A 14,673-nucleotide genomic window follows, 5' to 3' on the forward strand; every position below is an offset into this window, starting at 1 on the left:
CGATAAAATGTAATTGTTTAAATGAGGATTTCTCCGCTTTATGCTGATTTCCGTGTATTTCTAGTCAGGCAGAGAAACGGTCGCCTCGTCCACTGCGCATGCGCGCTCTAGAATCTTCCTCCTCACGTGTGGACGTGAACCGGTTCAGTCTGACGATCCACGCTCCTGACGGACCCGACAGCAGCTCCACGCAGAACCTCGACCCACGAAAACCTCCAGACAAACATGGTAAGACCCGTTAAAGACTCGGTGGAACTAGAGAGTGAGGGAATAGAAGACACGCGTCCATCCTGTGGTGGCAATTAGCGTTAGCTGCTAATGTTAGCTGCCGTTTACATCCACTGACAAGGTCACACCGCTGAAAGTCACGTTTATCATCGTGTTTAATAAACTGTGAAAAAACGGTGGACAGAAAGGAGGAGGATGGGGGGTTCGGGGGCTGTCGCTTGGGATCGAACCGACAACCTCGTGACGAGTGGGCTTGCGGGACCATGAACAGAACATGCGCCGAGAATTGAAGTCCTCAGTCACTGCAGCAAACACATGGAGCAATGAATGAAGTGTCCAGGAACAGACAGGAAGTCAAGAGTCTGTTTTAAATCTCTTATTCTGCCTTAAACATGCTGCGTCATTGAAGACTAAGAATTACACTCATGACATGTTCTTTACTTGTCGATGAAAATGTCAGATCTCGAGCTGATTCAATTAGCCGATTAATCAATAAGTCGATTGATTGACAGCTGTTTTGATAATAGTTTGGAGTCATTGATAAAACTACAATGCCCACAAGTACTAGGACCTACTCTTCAATGTGGACGATAATACAGAGAAACCAGTTTTGCCAACATAGTCTCATAAAAAGAAATAGTCAAGTCACTATCTCAGATTCATTGAATCTTCGTCAGCTGCTGACATGTGATGGAGTAGAGGTCTGCAGCAAACTGGTCATTTAGTTTTTCTTTGCTGCCATTGAGAAGCAATTCATGTTGATTTTACTCTATAGGTAATGAATGAAACCATTGAGCAGCATTTAGATAATATGCAGATGAATGCAGCAATAATTATAATCCAATAAATAATATAGATAATGATAAGGGATTTCTACTTAATGGGGGACTTTATCTTGAAACTGAGTTTTTCTACTCTGTGCTATTGTTGCTTTTACTGTTTGAAAAACTTCTTGATTATATTTGCATAATATCCAGAATGACCTGATCATGATTGAAATGGAAGTGGTGGGGAGATCATCTCACCAGAAGTCATCATCATAACAGTTTTATGCAACTGGTTCTACTCAAACCACCTTGTGTAAAGGTGGTTTGATTGATTGATAAAGACCAGAGAGAAGCTTCTGGCAAACCAGACCAACTGGCCCTGACGGTTATCTAGTGATGGTAAAATCCTGAAGGTCATTTCATCACAGTGGAGGTCGTTCAAACTGAAATCCTGAGATGCCTCCAGGTTATCAGTGGGCCCGCCTAGTCCTCCCCCTCCGCGGGGTTAAAGGTCATCGTGAAGGATAACTGCAGTGACCCCAACATGTCTGCCCCCGTCAGTAAACTGAGATCAACCCCCATCTTCCTCCACCTCCTCCCCGGACGACCTTCACTCAAGGCCGCTGCTGCATCTGCTGCTTTTTTAACTGTCGTCAGCTGCTGCTTCAAATCAGATTAAACTGCTTTGAAAATGGAACTGAATGACTTCACACAGACAGCTTCTTGTTGAATGTTTACACTTTGTCTGGAGACTTATCACTCCTCTTTCTTTTCCTCCCTCTTTCACAACAGAGCAGCTACAAGTGCTGTTTAATCATTTCTTAGTTTGATCCTGATCTGTGGAATCAATCACATTTTAAGTCAAACTTAAACTTGTGCCTTTTTATTGTAGTTGTTTGATTTGGGGATGATTTGAATTGTTTAAGTGAGAAATTAACGAAAGAAGTTAAACATTTGTTTAATATCTGAATACTTTTGTTAACAATTAACACAAGAATCCAGACGCTTCACATGAGTGGAAGCAGTCATATTATTGTGGATAAGTACTATGAAATACTAGTACTCAGAAAAGTAATACTACATGATTATTAACTTTAAATGTATTTAAAAGTTGGATGCAACTATCCTGGATATCACTCATTTTAATACAGTCTACCTCACCCCAGCTACATTTTTAAAGTAACTAGTTCCTGAATTGTATTGAATTTGTCTTTCTTGAAGTTATTTAACTGGGAATTCTAAAGTTGTATTACACAGACCAGAAGTTAAAGTACTTAAAACTTGTAATATAGTGGGTTTTGTGTAACAGAGCCAGTATTTATCTCAACACCGCCCCTAGTGGTCACCTTGAGTTGTCACATTAAACCTCAAGGCTTTTCACTGGTGAAGTGTAACTTGATGATCATCGGCTTGTTTCTTTATTTCCAGGCCTTCAGAAAATTCCTTCCCTTGTTCGACCGGGTGCTGGTGGAGCGCCTCATTGCAGACACCGTGACGAAGGGCGGCATCCTGCTGCCGGAGAAGTCTCAAGGCAAAGTGCTGCAGGCCACCGTCGTGGCCATCGGACCTGGAGCTGTCAACCCGGTAATTCTCTCCATGGTTTAGTTTATATCTTTATTATTTTCAAGTTCTATACATTTGATTGATGTATTTCAAATAAAATTATATATTTGTATACATTTTTCTTTTTATTTAGAAAGGAGACCTGCAGTCTGTCAGTGTGAAGGTCGGAGAGAAGGTTCTCCTCCCAGAGTACGGTGGAACTAAAGTCGTGCTGGACGACAAGGTGCACTACAGTTCAAACTGCATCAGTTCTGATTTGTCTCTGTTGTGTCTTGTTCTTTGGTTTAATTTGTCCTGTTCTCATTCTGTCCTCCAGGACTATTTCCTGTTCCGTGATGGAGACATCCTTGGTAAATACGCCGAATGAGTCTAAGTCCCTGTCAACCCCCCCGGAGAGAAGAAAATCAGTTGCCGCATTCGTGTCTGTCTTTTCTTTTTTTATGTTTTTTCAATTGTAAATAATTATGATCTCATTTTGTTACAATAATAAAGTTGAACTGTAGATTGTTGTTGTTCTGTCTCATGATTTCATGCTGCTCCTGTTGATATTCACTACAATCTTGAATTATAAGTTGATGTAGTTTTGGACTCATGGTTTTTCCCAGTCGACAGAGCTTTGATTCACTTCTATAAAAGCAAACAGAAAAGGACAAGACATAAATAAGGAGATTTATTTCCAGCTGAATCACACTTGATCTCACTTTGACGGATGTAATCTATTGTTTTATAGATGATGCGAAGCTGAGAAACTGTCAAACTAACAGAAACATATATCACGACTTATCAGAAAGTGAGAGACCTTTGTTCTTATTGATTCACTAAAATGTAAAACTGGTTTATCACTGAAGAAACATTAAAATAATGATAAATAAAACAAAATGGTGCAAGAGTTTTTGTTCTTTGTTCAAACAACAGAATGTAAAGTTAATGTGATAATAGATCAACAGCTCTACAGAGGCACGGACGGCCCTGGACACTCACTCCACTGACGGAAGGTTTGTGTGTCTTTATGGTCAACTTTTTAAGTGTTTTTTTCTTGCAGTTGATTTTCAAGTGTGAGACTATTTGAGTCCCTCTGAGCTGCTTGTGTGTCACATCGATATGTAGTTGATTTTTGTTTCCTTTTGTCTTCTAGTCTCGATTTGTGTGTCTGTTGTTGATTTACGTCTTAGTAGAGAACTTGTGGATTGATATTCATCTGTTACTTTTTATGAATGTGTTTTTCTCTTTCAGCGTGTTCTTGTCTTTAGTCAATTGTTGCGTCTCTGTAGTTTTAATTATTTGTTATTCATCTTATGTTTTTTTGTCCAGTATCCATCTATCACTTTGCAGTTTTGCTTCTTTGTGTCCTTTTATGAATGTTTTTCTTTCTGCTTGTTTGGGTTCTTTTTTCACCAGTTTAATCTCTATTGAAATGTTTTGTTTTTGCAGATTTGAGTCTTTATTGATTTGGTCTCTTTGTGGATTTGATTCTTTAGTCTTTTTGAGTCTCTGTGGTTGTTTTGTCTATTTGAAGATTTGAGACTCTGTAGTTGTTGTTTTGTGGGTGTGAGTCTGTAGTTGTGTCTTTGTAGATTTGACTCTCTGGCCTTTCAATGAGGAAAACATCTTCCTCATCGTTCTTCACCACAAGTATAAACTAAGTGAAATACCCGTGTGCAGTATAAGTACACGGATGATGTACAGTACAGTACAGTCAGCACGAAGTGAATCACCGACACGACAACAGCGCCAGTGACGAACATCCGGGTATTCTGTCGAGATGGTCATGGCGGAGGGTTCTGCAGTTCTCAGGAGGAATCGGCCTGGAACCAAGGCGAAGGTTTGTTTCCAGCCGCCGGAGCTTTCCCACAGGGGTTCTGACATGTCGGCCACACGGACACGGGGAAGCCGCTTCACCTGAACCGGGTTTCTCCGGCACACGTCTCTGATCCGCGGCTCGGTCCCAGACAAACACAGGAAGGGCCGGACCGGGAAGCGTCAAGCTAAGTTAGCTGCTAACCGCTAGCTGCTAACCATTAGCTGCTAACCGCTAACTGCTCCTCCGTCTAGTTCCTGGAGTCGGGTCGAGAACGAGCCCAGGTTCTGCCTCTTCCCCTGGAGATCCATACTGGTTTAGTGACGCTGGTTTCATTAAGAACTTGACCCGGTGGAGGATGGAAACCACCTACAAGCACACGAAGTTAGCTATGTTGCTATTAAGCTCCGTACGCTCGTTAGCTTTGCAGGAAGAAGCCGCATCCCGGCTATCGAGCTAGCTAGTGACAAGTTAGCTTATTAGCTGTGGTGGCTTGAGAAAAACAAAGATTTTTATTATAAAATTATTTCTCCAGTCTCCAAACAGTTGATTCCACTTCACGTTAACTGGAGTCGCTCAGTGAATCAACACCAGGTTGGTTCACGTCTCTGAAGTTAGCTTCGGATTCTGAGCTTTCTCCAACGTGAACCTGGATTTTAAACTCTACTCAAACTCGTCCAGGTTGTTTAGTTCATAATTAAATATTTTAATGTTCACTGGGCTTCTCTGGGTGTGAAGACAACATCTGTGAAATCCCCATTTTGTGTCTGTGTGTGTGTGTTTTGTTAATGTGATCAAACTTTCTCGAGTGACAACTTGTGATTTAATTTGTGTATTAAAGTCTACATGTCTAGTTGGGTTTCATCAACACATGGTCTGATGTCTGAGGAATATAAACATTAATACAGTACAAGCTGCCACACGTATGTTTTGAATGGAGGAGGATTTAAGCAATATCTTGTCTCTTGTAGAGAAAATCTGAAAAATGTGTCAAGCTTTGAACCAGCTTGTCTAAATCTGCACTAATACAATAAATCAAATCAGTGGCTCGATATTGTCATTTCTCCCTTAAATCTCTCCCTAGCTGATGAGTCAGAAGCTAACTTCATGTTTGTTTAGTGGATTGTGGGTCGATATTGTGCAACAGCTGTGTTATCTGCTCTAGTCAAGCTGCACTTTGTCCACCTCAACTGGAGACTAAATGTGTCCTCCCTCCCTGTGCAGGACTTCTACAACTGGCCGGATGAATCATTCGAGGAGATGGACAGCACGCTCGCTGTCCAACAGGTGTGTGGTCATGTTGAGTCTTTTTAAACAAGTGCACATTAGTACAGAATTTTCATTTTAAGTGGAGGTAAAGAATCTATTAAATCACATGCATGAGTCAGATCCTACATAATCCTTTTATTTCATTTCTTATAGATGTATATGATGAATTTTGAAAAATGAAGATGTCTGCTAATATGTGTTTATTGGCTCTGGTTTCAGTACATTCAGCAGAACATTAGATCAGATTGCTCCAATATCGACAAAATCCTGGAACCTCCGGAGGGTCAGGATGAGGGGGTGTGGAAGTATGAACACCTCAGGTAAGTGGGGCTAAAAATACTATGAGTACATTTTTGAATTTGGTCTTGTTAGCCTGCATTAGTTAAACCACATCCTTCAATGTCCTGTGATAATCTGTCCAGTTGTCTTGCATAATCCTGCTAACCAATGGACAAACAAAAAATTAAGCATAGCCTCCTCAGTGAAGTTTATTAAGGGATCCCAAACTTTGACAAGCCGTTGGTTTTTCTCGAATAAAATCCTACAGAATAACTCACTCATGCCGCAGTTTTGTTCTTTCTTGTTATGTCTGTTTTTTCAGGCAGTTTTGTCTGGAGCTCAATGGACTAGCTGTAAAACTGCAGGTAAGTGATCAAACTGAACAAATTCACACTTTGACTGAAAGGATTTTGTCCTGAGTTACACAAGTTTAGCCTATAATCGATGTAGTAATAGTATTTTCTTGTACTCGGTCTCTCCTCCTGCAGAGCGAGTGCCACCCAGACACCTGCACCCAGATGACAGCCACAGAGCAGTGGATCTTTTTATGTGCGGCCCACAAGACACCCAAAGAGGTGAGTCCGTCCTGTATGAACCGCTCTGCCTGGTTCATTCGTATCAGCCTTTGTGTAAATAACAAGTAGAAACCGCTCTTACTCACAGTTGTGTGTGTGCGTTTTGTTCTGCTTCACCCATAGTGCCCTGCCATTGATTACACCAGGCACACGCTGGACGGAGCTGCCTGTCTTCTCAATAGCAACAAATACTTCCCCAGCAGGTCAGTCTCCTGCAGCTCAGCCTCTGTGATTGAGAAAGTATTAAATGTCAGTGTGATAATGTGAAATGTTTGGCTCGTAGTGATGAACCTACAGATAATAATCAGTTGAATCTGCTGCTCATAGAGTCTTGTAGTGAATCTTAGAAGGTTGGAGTGTGACAGGAGATCCAACAGGAACTTTGCTTTAAGAAAACTGACCCGATCCTCACTTGATATCCATCTATGTGTGATTGTCCTTCTAGGGTGAGCATCAAAGAGTCATCGGTGGCTAAACTCGGCTCCGTCTGTCGTCGCATCTATAGGATATTCTCTCATGCCTACTTCCACCACCGCCAGATATTTGACAAGTATGAGGTAGGTGTCATTAGAAAAGGCTTCTGTTCGGCTAGTAATGAATGTTGTGCTATTTGGAGGGCTGTGGCTGAGGGAGTAAAACGGTCGTCCGCTAACCAAAAGGTTGGTGGCTCGTTCCCAGTCTGCCACATCTGCCTGCTGATATGTTCTTGGGCAAGATGCTGAACCCCAGATTACCCCTCAGAATGAAAAGTGCTGCTCATAGATGCACTGTGTGAATGTGTCTGTGAATGGGGGAATGTAAAACTACTGTAAAGAGCTTTGAGTCGTCATCAAGACTAAAAGAACGCTATACAAATACCAACCATTTATTGTGGGGATCATTCTGCAAAGCAAAATGCTAATGGTGGACATTTTTTTGTTTTAATTTGCTGATATAGTCCAGTTATAAAACACTCCCAGGGTCAGTTAGGTCAGACATTTTATTTTTCACTGATATCCCCCTACTTGGGTCTGGACAGTTTCTTGAGTTTACTTTTCATATATGAAAAACACAGCAGGAGATTATCAGAACATTTGAAACCGTTCAGGTGAGCGGTGGCTCTGGGTAGAGCAGCAGAAGACAGGACATGACGTATATGACGTGTGTTATTTTTATGAGCCCATAGACTCCGAAGTTGGCCCCTATTAAAAAATGTTCTTGAATCTTGTCGGTCTTTCCAAGTTTACAACTTCGTTTGCATTCTCTACATTTATGGTTCCTCATTGTTATCCTGGGACATTTACGTTCTTCCAATATTTACGTCTGTCGCGTGTACAGACGTCATCAACACGCTCACCCGCTGTCTTTCCAGCTGTATTTTCACACGGACTTACTCGGGGTCTGGAAAAGTTCCAGAAAATGTCTGGAGCAACAGACAAGTTCATTTGCTTTCTCAAACACAGCCCCTTGGAAATATTTCAGGAAAATGTCTGGATTGTAGTGCACGTCTTAAAGCAGCTTAACACTCACACCTCACATACAAAACAGCTCTTCCAGTTCGTTAAATTAATCTTTATTCTGTTTTGTTAAATGCATATATTCGTTCGGTTTATTGGCAGGTGGCCTCCAATGTCAAGGTGCATTTCTACTACTGTATCCCTTATTGCCCTTATTGCCCTATGTGATGAAAGGAAAATATTTAGTTGAACCGAGAAGGTTGTTGAGGTGTTTATTACCACATGGCTTTGAACAAAAGGCCAGACTTGTTACCTAGCAAGTTTGCTATGTACTTCATTGGGGCGAGGCTTATCTTTGTGTCACTTTATAGTGGCTCCTCTGATCTTTCCTATGTTCCTGTAATGTTAAAAGTGACCTTTAAAATTGTCTCTGATGAGGAGTAGTAGTATACTGAGTCTATACACCGAACTAAGCACAGGATTCATTAAGAAGTGATTGCAAGACTTGCAATCAATACATAAGTGAAAAGACAGATTTTAGTTGAGAGTTACTGTATCAGATTCACAATGGGTCCATCTCGTCAATTACAGCTACGGAACATAACAGTCAAAGCTATTCGCCCGCTCGTTGACGATGTCTTCACCAGGCTAACTGCGGAGGAGTGGAGGCAGTTAAAGTTAGGTGCACCGAGCAGTGTCACAAAGTTTCTGTTGGCAGAACTTGTCATGAACATGACATCGACTGTGACCTCCAAACTGTCAGCGGCTCTTGGAAAAGAAGGCATGTCCATGACTGTGGAAAAGGTCCAGTCCAGTCTGGGAGACGCATTCAGGAAAAGTTTGGCACCGGGAGGCTCAACCGACTCTGAGTCTTTGGATCAATTCACAGAGTTGGTTGCAGAGGAGGTGACAGAGAGGATCAAGGCCAGCCGGGCTTCCTACTCCACCAGCACACAGTCCAATGGACCACCACGGTGTCACCAGACCACACCCAACCAACTGGAGAAAATGGTCAGTTGTCTTTGCAGAGTATTGAAGAAATCTGCTTCGGACATCCAGGGCTTGTTCAAACCAAGACTGCGTAGTCAAAAGACATTTGATCTTTTAGATAAGCTTTCACCGGGTAAAACAACCTCTTCAGACTCTGACTCCACATCACGCAGTCGTAACTCTGACAGAGCTTCAACCGTCCGCAGCAGTGACCGTGGGACAAGTGAGGATGTCCAGGAAATCCTTAAGAAGGAGTTGAGAGACATCCTCGAACACCTTGTGTATGAAATGTCTGAGTCGGACCTGAGTGGGCTGATATCTGAATCGTCTCTGGAGTTTAAAGCTGCTTCAGATGAGATCTATCAGATAATAAGTAAAGAGGGGAGCGTCAAATCATCTGCTCCGAGTAGAGGCTCCAAATCCTCAAAGATCCCCAAAGGCTTTTGGAAAGGAGTGGGCCTGAAGATCAAGAAGCTCTTGGCGAAGCTTTTTGGCACAACATCGCTGCTCAAGATGGGGACACGAGTGCGGAAGAAGTTCAGTAAGGAGATCCAAGTCCAGAGCAGCCAGTCAGTCAAGTCTCTGATGGACAGCGTGGAGTCTCTGCTTCTGACCGACACCAAGGACAGAGTTTCACCTGCAAACGCCTCCGTCCTCTCCGATGTCCTCTACAGGTACATCACAGCTGACATTTCAGTGGCGACTCCAGTTGAAGAGATGAAAGTGTCTGTTCCTAAGTCCCACAGGAAGATGTACTCGGACATCCAGGAGAGAGTGATCAATTTCCTGCCACTGATGAACTGGTGGTTCTCCAAAGAGGCCGGTGACTACACCAAGAGGGTGACCTCGGCTTTAATGGAGATTGAATCACTCGTAGTGTCTCATGTCTCAGAGGTCGACACTGCGAAGGAACAAGAAGCGTCCCGCAAAAAGACGTATGTCCGTCTCCTCATGGAGCAGCTCATCACTCGAGTGTATGCAAAGGCCAAGGTGAACTGGTTCTTTGGCGAACAAAAAGACATCACTAAAAAGCTGTTTGAAAAAACATGGGCCGAAGTCCAAGACATAGACTTTGACGTGTCCCCAAAAACGATCGACAAACTGCTCAAGGCCGTGTTCAAGGACCTATGTAAGACGTGGGGCTGTCCAGAGATGCTGCTTCTCTCCATTCGTCAGAAGGAACCAGAGGTCGAGCAAAGAATCGCCGCCTCTATGAAAAGACACTTGACCAAAAAACCCGTCAGATTCCCCAGATTCTGCCCCTGTCTCAGAAGACTCTTCAAACGGTAGAAATGCTATTGATTAGGGCTGCTGCATATAAAATATTTAATTAATATCGTTTAGAATCCTGTTTTTTGGAGGAAAAATAGTCGTTAGTGGCAGCCCTACTATTGATTTAAATGAGGTGTCTTCACTCTGGGAGCTGAAGTTTACCACATCCAAACAAAAAGTCTGCATGAAATGTTTTCTTGAACCATTTTCTTTCATAACTGTTGAAGAATAAAAAAATACTTGTCTTAGTTCTGTCTGTTCCCCCGATGTAGTTATTCATAAGATGAACCAATTATTAAGACCATAGTTTGGATTGACCCTTTGATTTATCAGCCATCTTTAAGATTATTTGTCATGTGCACAGATACAAAGTCTTGGGTCACATGCTCCCTTCTAGCCGTGAAAAAAATAAAATATATAACTAAAATTATTGGCAGAAATTGAATCTTATAAAATAATCTTAGTGCTGTTGTGTTTGAGATAAATTGTACGAACTGTTTTCTTTATCCTAGAATGAACCCTTTGTATTTAAATACTTTATATTTAAATACTTTATATTTATATCAGGACCGGGTTGTATTTTTTACAGTAGCCCAGACTGGACATACCAAACCTTTGAGTTTTTATGACAACTGAATCTATCAACGGTTCTGTCATGTTTGGAGGGGGGGGTGTTCAGCTGCAATAGGACTCTTCACCACTAGATGTCACTAAACTTTTTTTCAAAGCACAAGAGCCCTGATATATACCTGTACAAATAAAGTCATGGTAAAATAGAAATTACTTTATTTATAGATGGTATCAAAACCTTATATCAAACAAGCCTCCGGGTAAAAATTAGAACTGGAATTGATGAGCTCCTCCACCAAATATGTTGCACACACCCGCGCATGTTTCTGGAAAATTTGGTCTAGACACGGTTTGTCTTTTACCAATGAAGAAGCAGCAGGAGATTGTCCTGGTCCGACTCGTTCACAACAACAGGAAGATTCAGGCGAGGGGCGGAGCCTGTAGAGCAGCAGGAGGCGGGACATGATGTATAAACTCTGCTGTGGAAAGATCAGTGTTGTTGTTTACAGCTCATCCACAAAAGATCTGGAATCTCCTCGTGTTTCCAAGTTGACGTCTTCGTCTTCTACGTGTCCGGCTCCTCTTCTTCATCCTGAGATGTTTGTGTTCTTCCAGTTTCAGTCTAGTCTCACATGGACTCACTCTTGACAGTTTTCTATGGGCTGGCAGGACAAGTTTTTTGGACTAATGTCCTCAGCAGCTGACTTGGATATTTTTTGCTTTCTTAAATTTTTCTTACTGGAACATGTCGGGTAAATTTTCGCGCATGTTTGAAAGCAGCTGGAAAGTTTCAACCAGGCAGAATGGAGACGACTCAGGATGCAGTTTCATAGCTGTGACCTGTGTGTGTGTGTTTGTTTGTGTCTGTGCAGAACGAGACGTTCCTGTGTCACCGGTTCACACGCTTCGTCATGAAGTACAACCTGATGTCCAAGGACAACCTGATCGTGCCCATCCTGGAGGAGGAGGTGCAGAACACGTCATCAGCCGGGGAGAGCGAGGCCTGAGAGGCAGCTGCTGCCACAAGGGAGACGTGTGAAAACAATATCTACACATTACAGAGGAGACGCATTCACACACAGACACACACATGAATATATATGTATACACATTAGACACACTACAGTGTATTAAGGCTCCTGTCCAGTAACACTGTTCATGTCCCTCCTCCCCTGTGTCTATCTCAGAGGAGGTGAAGTTAAAGAGCGAGAGCAGAGTCACTCCTGCAGGACGACACCTTTTCTGTTTCCCTCCTTGTTCCTTCAGATTCAGGCCGTGTCTCTGGAAACACCTCCGCTCTAACTCCTCCCCTTTTACTTTATTCTTCTTTAAGCAGCTGGATTTGCAAAAAAAAAAAAAAAAAACTACGTAAAACCATGGTGACCTGTATTGTTGACGAAGGCACACACACTGACAGCCCCCCCTCCCCTGTATATAAGCCGCGCCCCTTTCTCTTAATCCACTGTCATCATTTCTGATGGTGCTTCACTGTCTGCTTCTGTTCTGTTTGCTTGTGTTGCCTACCAGCCTGTGTTCGGGGGTGTCCCATGAGACGGATCTCTAAATTAGCCGGCTCACATAATAATGCTGTTCGGACACTTTGTAGGGGCGTGGCTCGTGAACAAAGAGAACCTGTGTCTCTCTCTCTCTCTCTTTAGCTTCGTAGGTGTACCAGCAGTCAGGTATTCTGTCTCCTCGCTCTCGGAGTGTGTAGGAGGCTGTTGGCTAACTTCTGATCCTGCTTTGTGACGTGCCCCCCCCCCCCCCCCCCCCCGTTTAATCCTGTGTGAAATGTGCCTGATGCTCCGCCTCCCCCGACTCGACGCTGCTGTTCCTACCGATCTAAACATTCGACCAGTAAAGGCCACGAGGAAGTTCTGACTATCGGCAACATTTAAGTATCTGAGCACAACCTCCCGTCTTCTACCCCCTCCCTCGTTAAGTTATTTTGTGGGAGGAGTCTTGTCAGTCCAACCCACTTTTTTTTTTTTTAACGGACTAAACAATTTTGTTACTGTTGACATTTACATGATGTCTGTTAATAAAAAATACCTATTATTCAGACTGATGTTTTTTATATTACTGAGGTTACATCCACACTATTTACAAACATTTGTGTGAATGTAAGGAAACAAACTGACGTGAAACTAAAGTTAAACTTGAAAAATAAAAGAAGCTAAATGTACAAAGTCAACATTAATACTGACATTTATTAAACCTGATGATGACTACATCATATACATATAACCATGGTCACATAACCACTTTGAACCTCTCACTCACTGGAAAATCTCAAATATACTTTAACTGGACAGAAAATCAAATTCTGATTATAAAATAACCATTAAAAAAAAAAAAGTTTTCAAAAAGGAGCATCGATGTTTCTGGTCACCTGATTAACAGTTGATTGAATCTCATCGTATGAAACATCTGAAGACTTCAATGATGAATCATCGGCTGCAGCTTCCCCTCAAAAAGAAAGTAACATGCATCACAATTAGTTCAAACTGAAATTTGCAGTTGTGAGTGAAAATCTCTTTAAATATTTATAACATTGTCCCTTTCATAGCATTAAAAGACAAGATCTAACATTTGCTGTCCGGACATATTGTTAAATATTTTCCTGAAAAGAAAAACACTTAATACTTATTGCAGGTAAAGCTGTTCAAGTTGTAGCTCAACTGCTGTTGTCTGAATATTATTAAAAAGCATTTTACTGTATCGATGTTTCCTGTGTGTGTGTCTCTGTCTGTCTGTAAAAATTATTATATTAAAAAGGTAAAGTTCAAAGTTCATCAGAATCATTTAGTCACAAACTCAGGAAACTTTACGTTGTTTGTTTTTTGATAAACTTGAAATACGAAACGTTATTGATCTGATGACATCGCAGCAGCAGCATGAAGAGAAACGTGAAAACAATAAGAAAACTATGATTGTACATAAACTGTATTTGTATATTATGTATATGACATTTGAATATGCATCAGTATATAAATGATTATTATGTCACCATATACTTGATATAAGTGTGTGTGTTTGACTAGTTTAACAACTTGTAACACACGCGTCACAACAACTGATCAATAAAGTTTTAAATGACCAGTGAAAATCCTCTAATAACATGAACGCGTTCGTCAATATGAAACGATTTATCAATATCAATATCCATGAGAACTGTTCAGGTTTAATGTTGACGATCGTCAAACTGGAGCTGGTTCAGTGTGTGTGTGTCAGTGTGTGTGTCAATGTGATAGATAAGATACATGTATTTGTCCCAAACACATGCACAGACATGCACAGGCACACTCATGCAGGTAGGGAAATTTAACCTCTGCTTTTAACCCATCCGGTGAAGGACACACAGAGCAGTGAGCGACCATGTACGGCGCCCAGGGAGCAGATGTTGGGGGAGTAAGGTGCCTTGCTCAGGGGCACTAGACAGGGTAGGGAGAATCCTCTTGGATTTTTGGACAGATCAATCCAGGTTCGTCTTTTTGTTGTTTCTCTGTGGAGTCGAACCAGAGACGAACCAGAGACCTTTTCTGCCCATAGTCCAAGTTTCTGCCACTAGTCCACCGCCTCTCCCCCTGTGTGTGTCTGTGTATCAGTGTGTCAGTGTGTGTCAGTGTGTGTGTGTCAGTGTGTTTGTGTCGGTGTGTGTGTCTGTGTGTGTCAGTGTGTGTCAGTTTGTATGTGTGTGTGTCTGTGTGTATGTGTCTGTCTGTCTGTGTGTGTGTCAGTGTGTGTCTGTCTAGACAGACCGTCTGGACAGTCCAGACAGTCTAGACAGACAGACAGACAGACAGACATCTAGACCTTCATACAGACAGACAGTCAGACAGACAGACGTCTAGACGGACAGACGTCTAGACAGGCAGACGTCTAGTCAGACAGACAGACAGGCAGACGTCTAGACAGACGTCTAG

At 42.1% G+C, this 14,673-nt stretch overlaps 1 protein-coding gene across 3 annotated transcripts; it reads left to right on the top strand.

Moving 5' to 3' along the window:
• The first annotated feature begins 90 nt into the window (after positions 1 to 90).
• On the top strand, positions 91 to 13,859 carry LOC128456021 (MOB-like protein phocein). 3 transcript variants are annotated; one of them, XM_053440042.1, is made up of 9 exons: positions 91 to 228; positions 2,424 to 2,579; positions 5,581 to 5,643; positions 5,845 to 5,945; positions 6,227 to 6,269; positions 6,393 to 6,479; positions 6,603 to 6,682; positions 6,925 to 7,036; positions 11,620 to 13,859. In XM_053440042.1, the coding sequence occupies exons 1-9, from the start codon at positions 226 to 228 to the stop codon at positions 11,752 to 11,754; spliced, it is 780 nt and encodes a 259-aa protein (XP_053296017.1). In that variant the 5' UTR covers positions 91 to 225; the 3' UTR covers positions 11,755 to 13,859. The 3 variants fall into 3 exon arrangements, with proteins under 3 accessions (XP_053296017.1, XP_053296016.1, XP_053296015.1); XM_053440040.1 differs by lacking the exons at positions 91 to 228; positions 2,424 to 2,579 and adding an exon at positions 4,257 to 4,380; XM_053440041.1 differs by lacking the exons at positions 5,581 to 5,643; positions 5,845 to 5,945; positions 6,227 to 6,269; ... (2 more) ...; positions 6,925 to 7,036; positions 11,620 to 13,859 and adding exons at positions 2,692 to 2,781; positions 2,875 to 3,060.
• The last annotated feature ends 814 nt before the right edge of the window (positions 13,860 to 14,673 follow it).

Source organism: Pleuronectes platessa, chromosome 14, assembly GCF_947347685.1.
Source record: "Pleuronectes platessa chromosome 14, fPlePla1.1, whole genome shotgun sequence".
Taxonomy (NCBI): Eukaryota; Metazoa; Chordata; class Actinopteri; order Pleuronectiformes; family Pleuronectidae; genus Pleuronectes; species Pleuronectes platessa.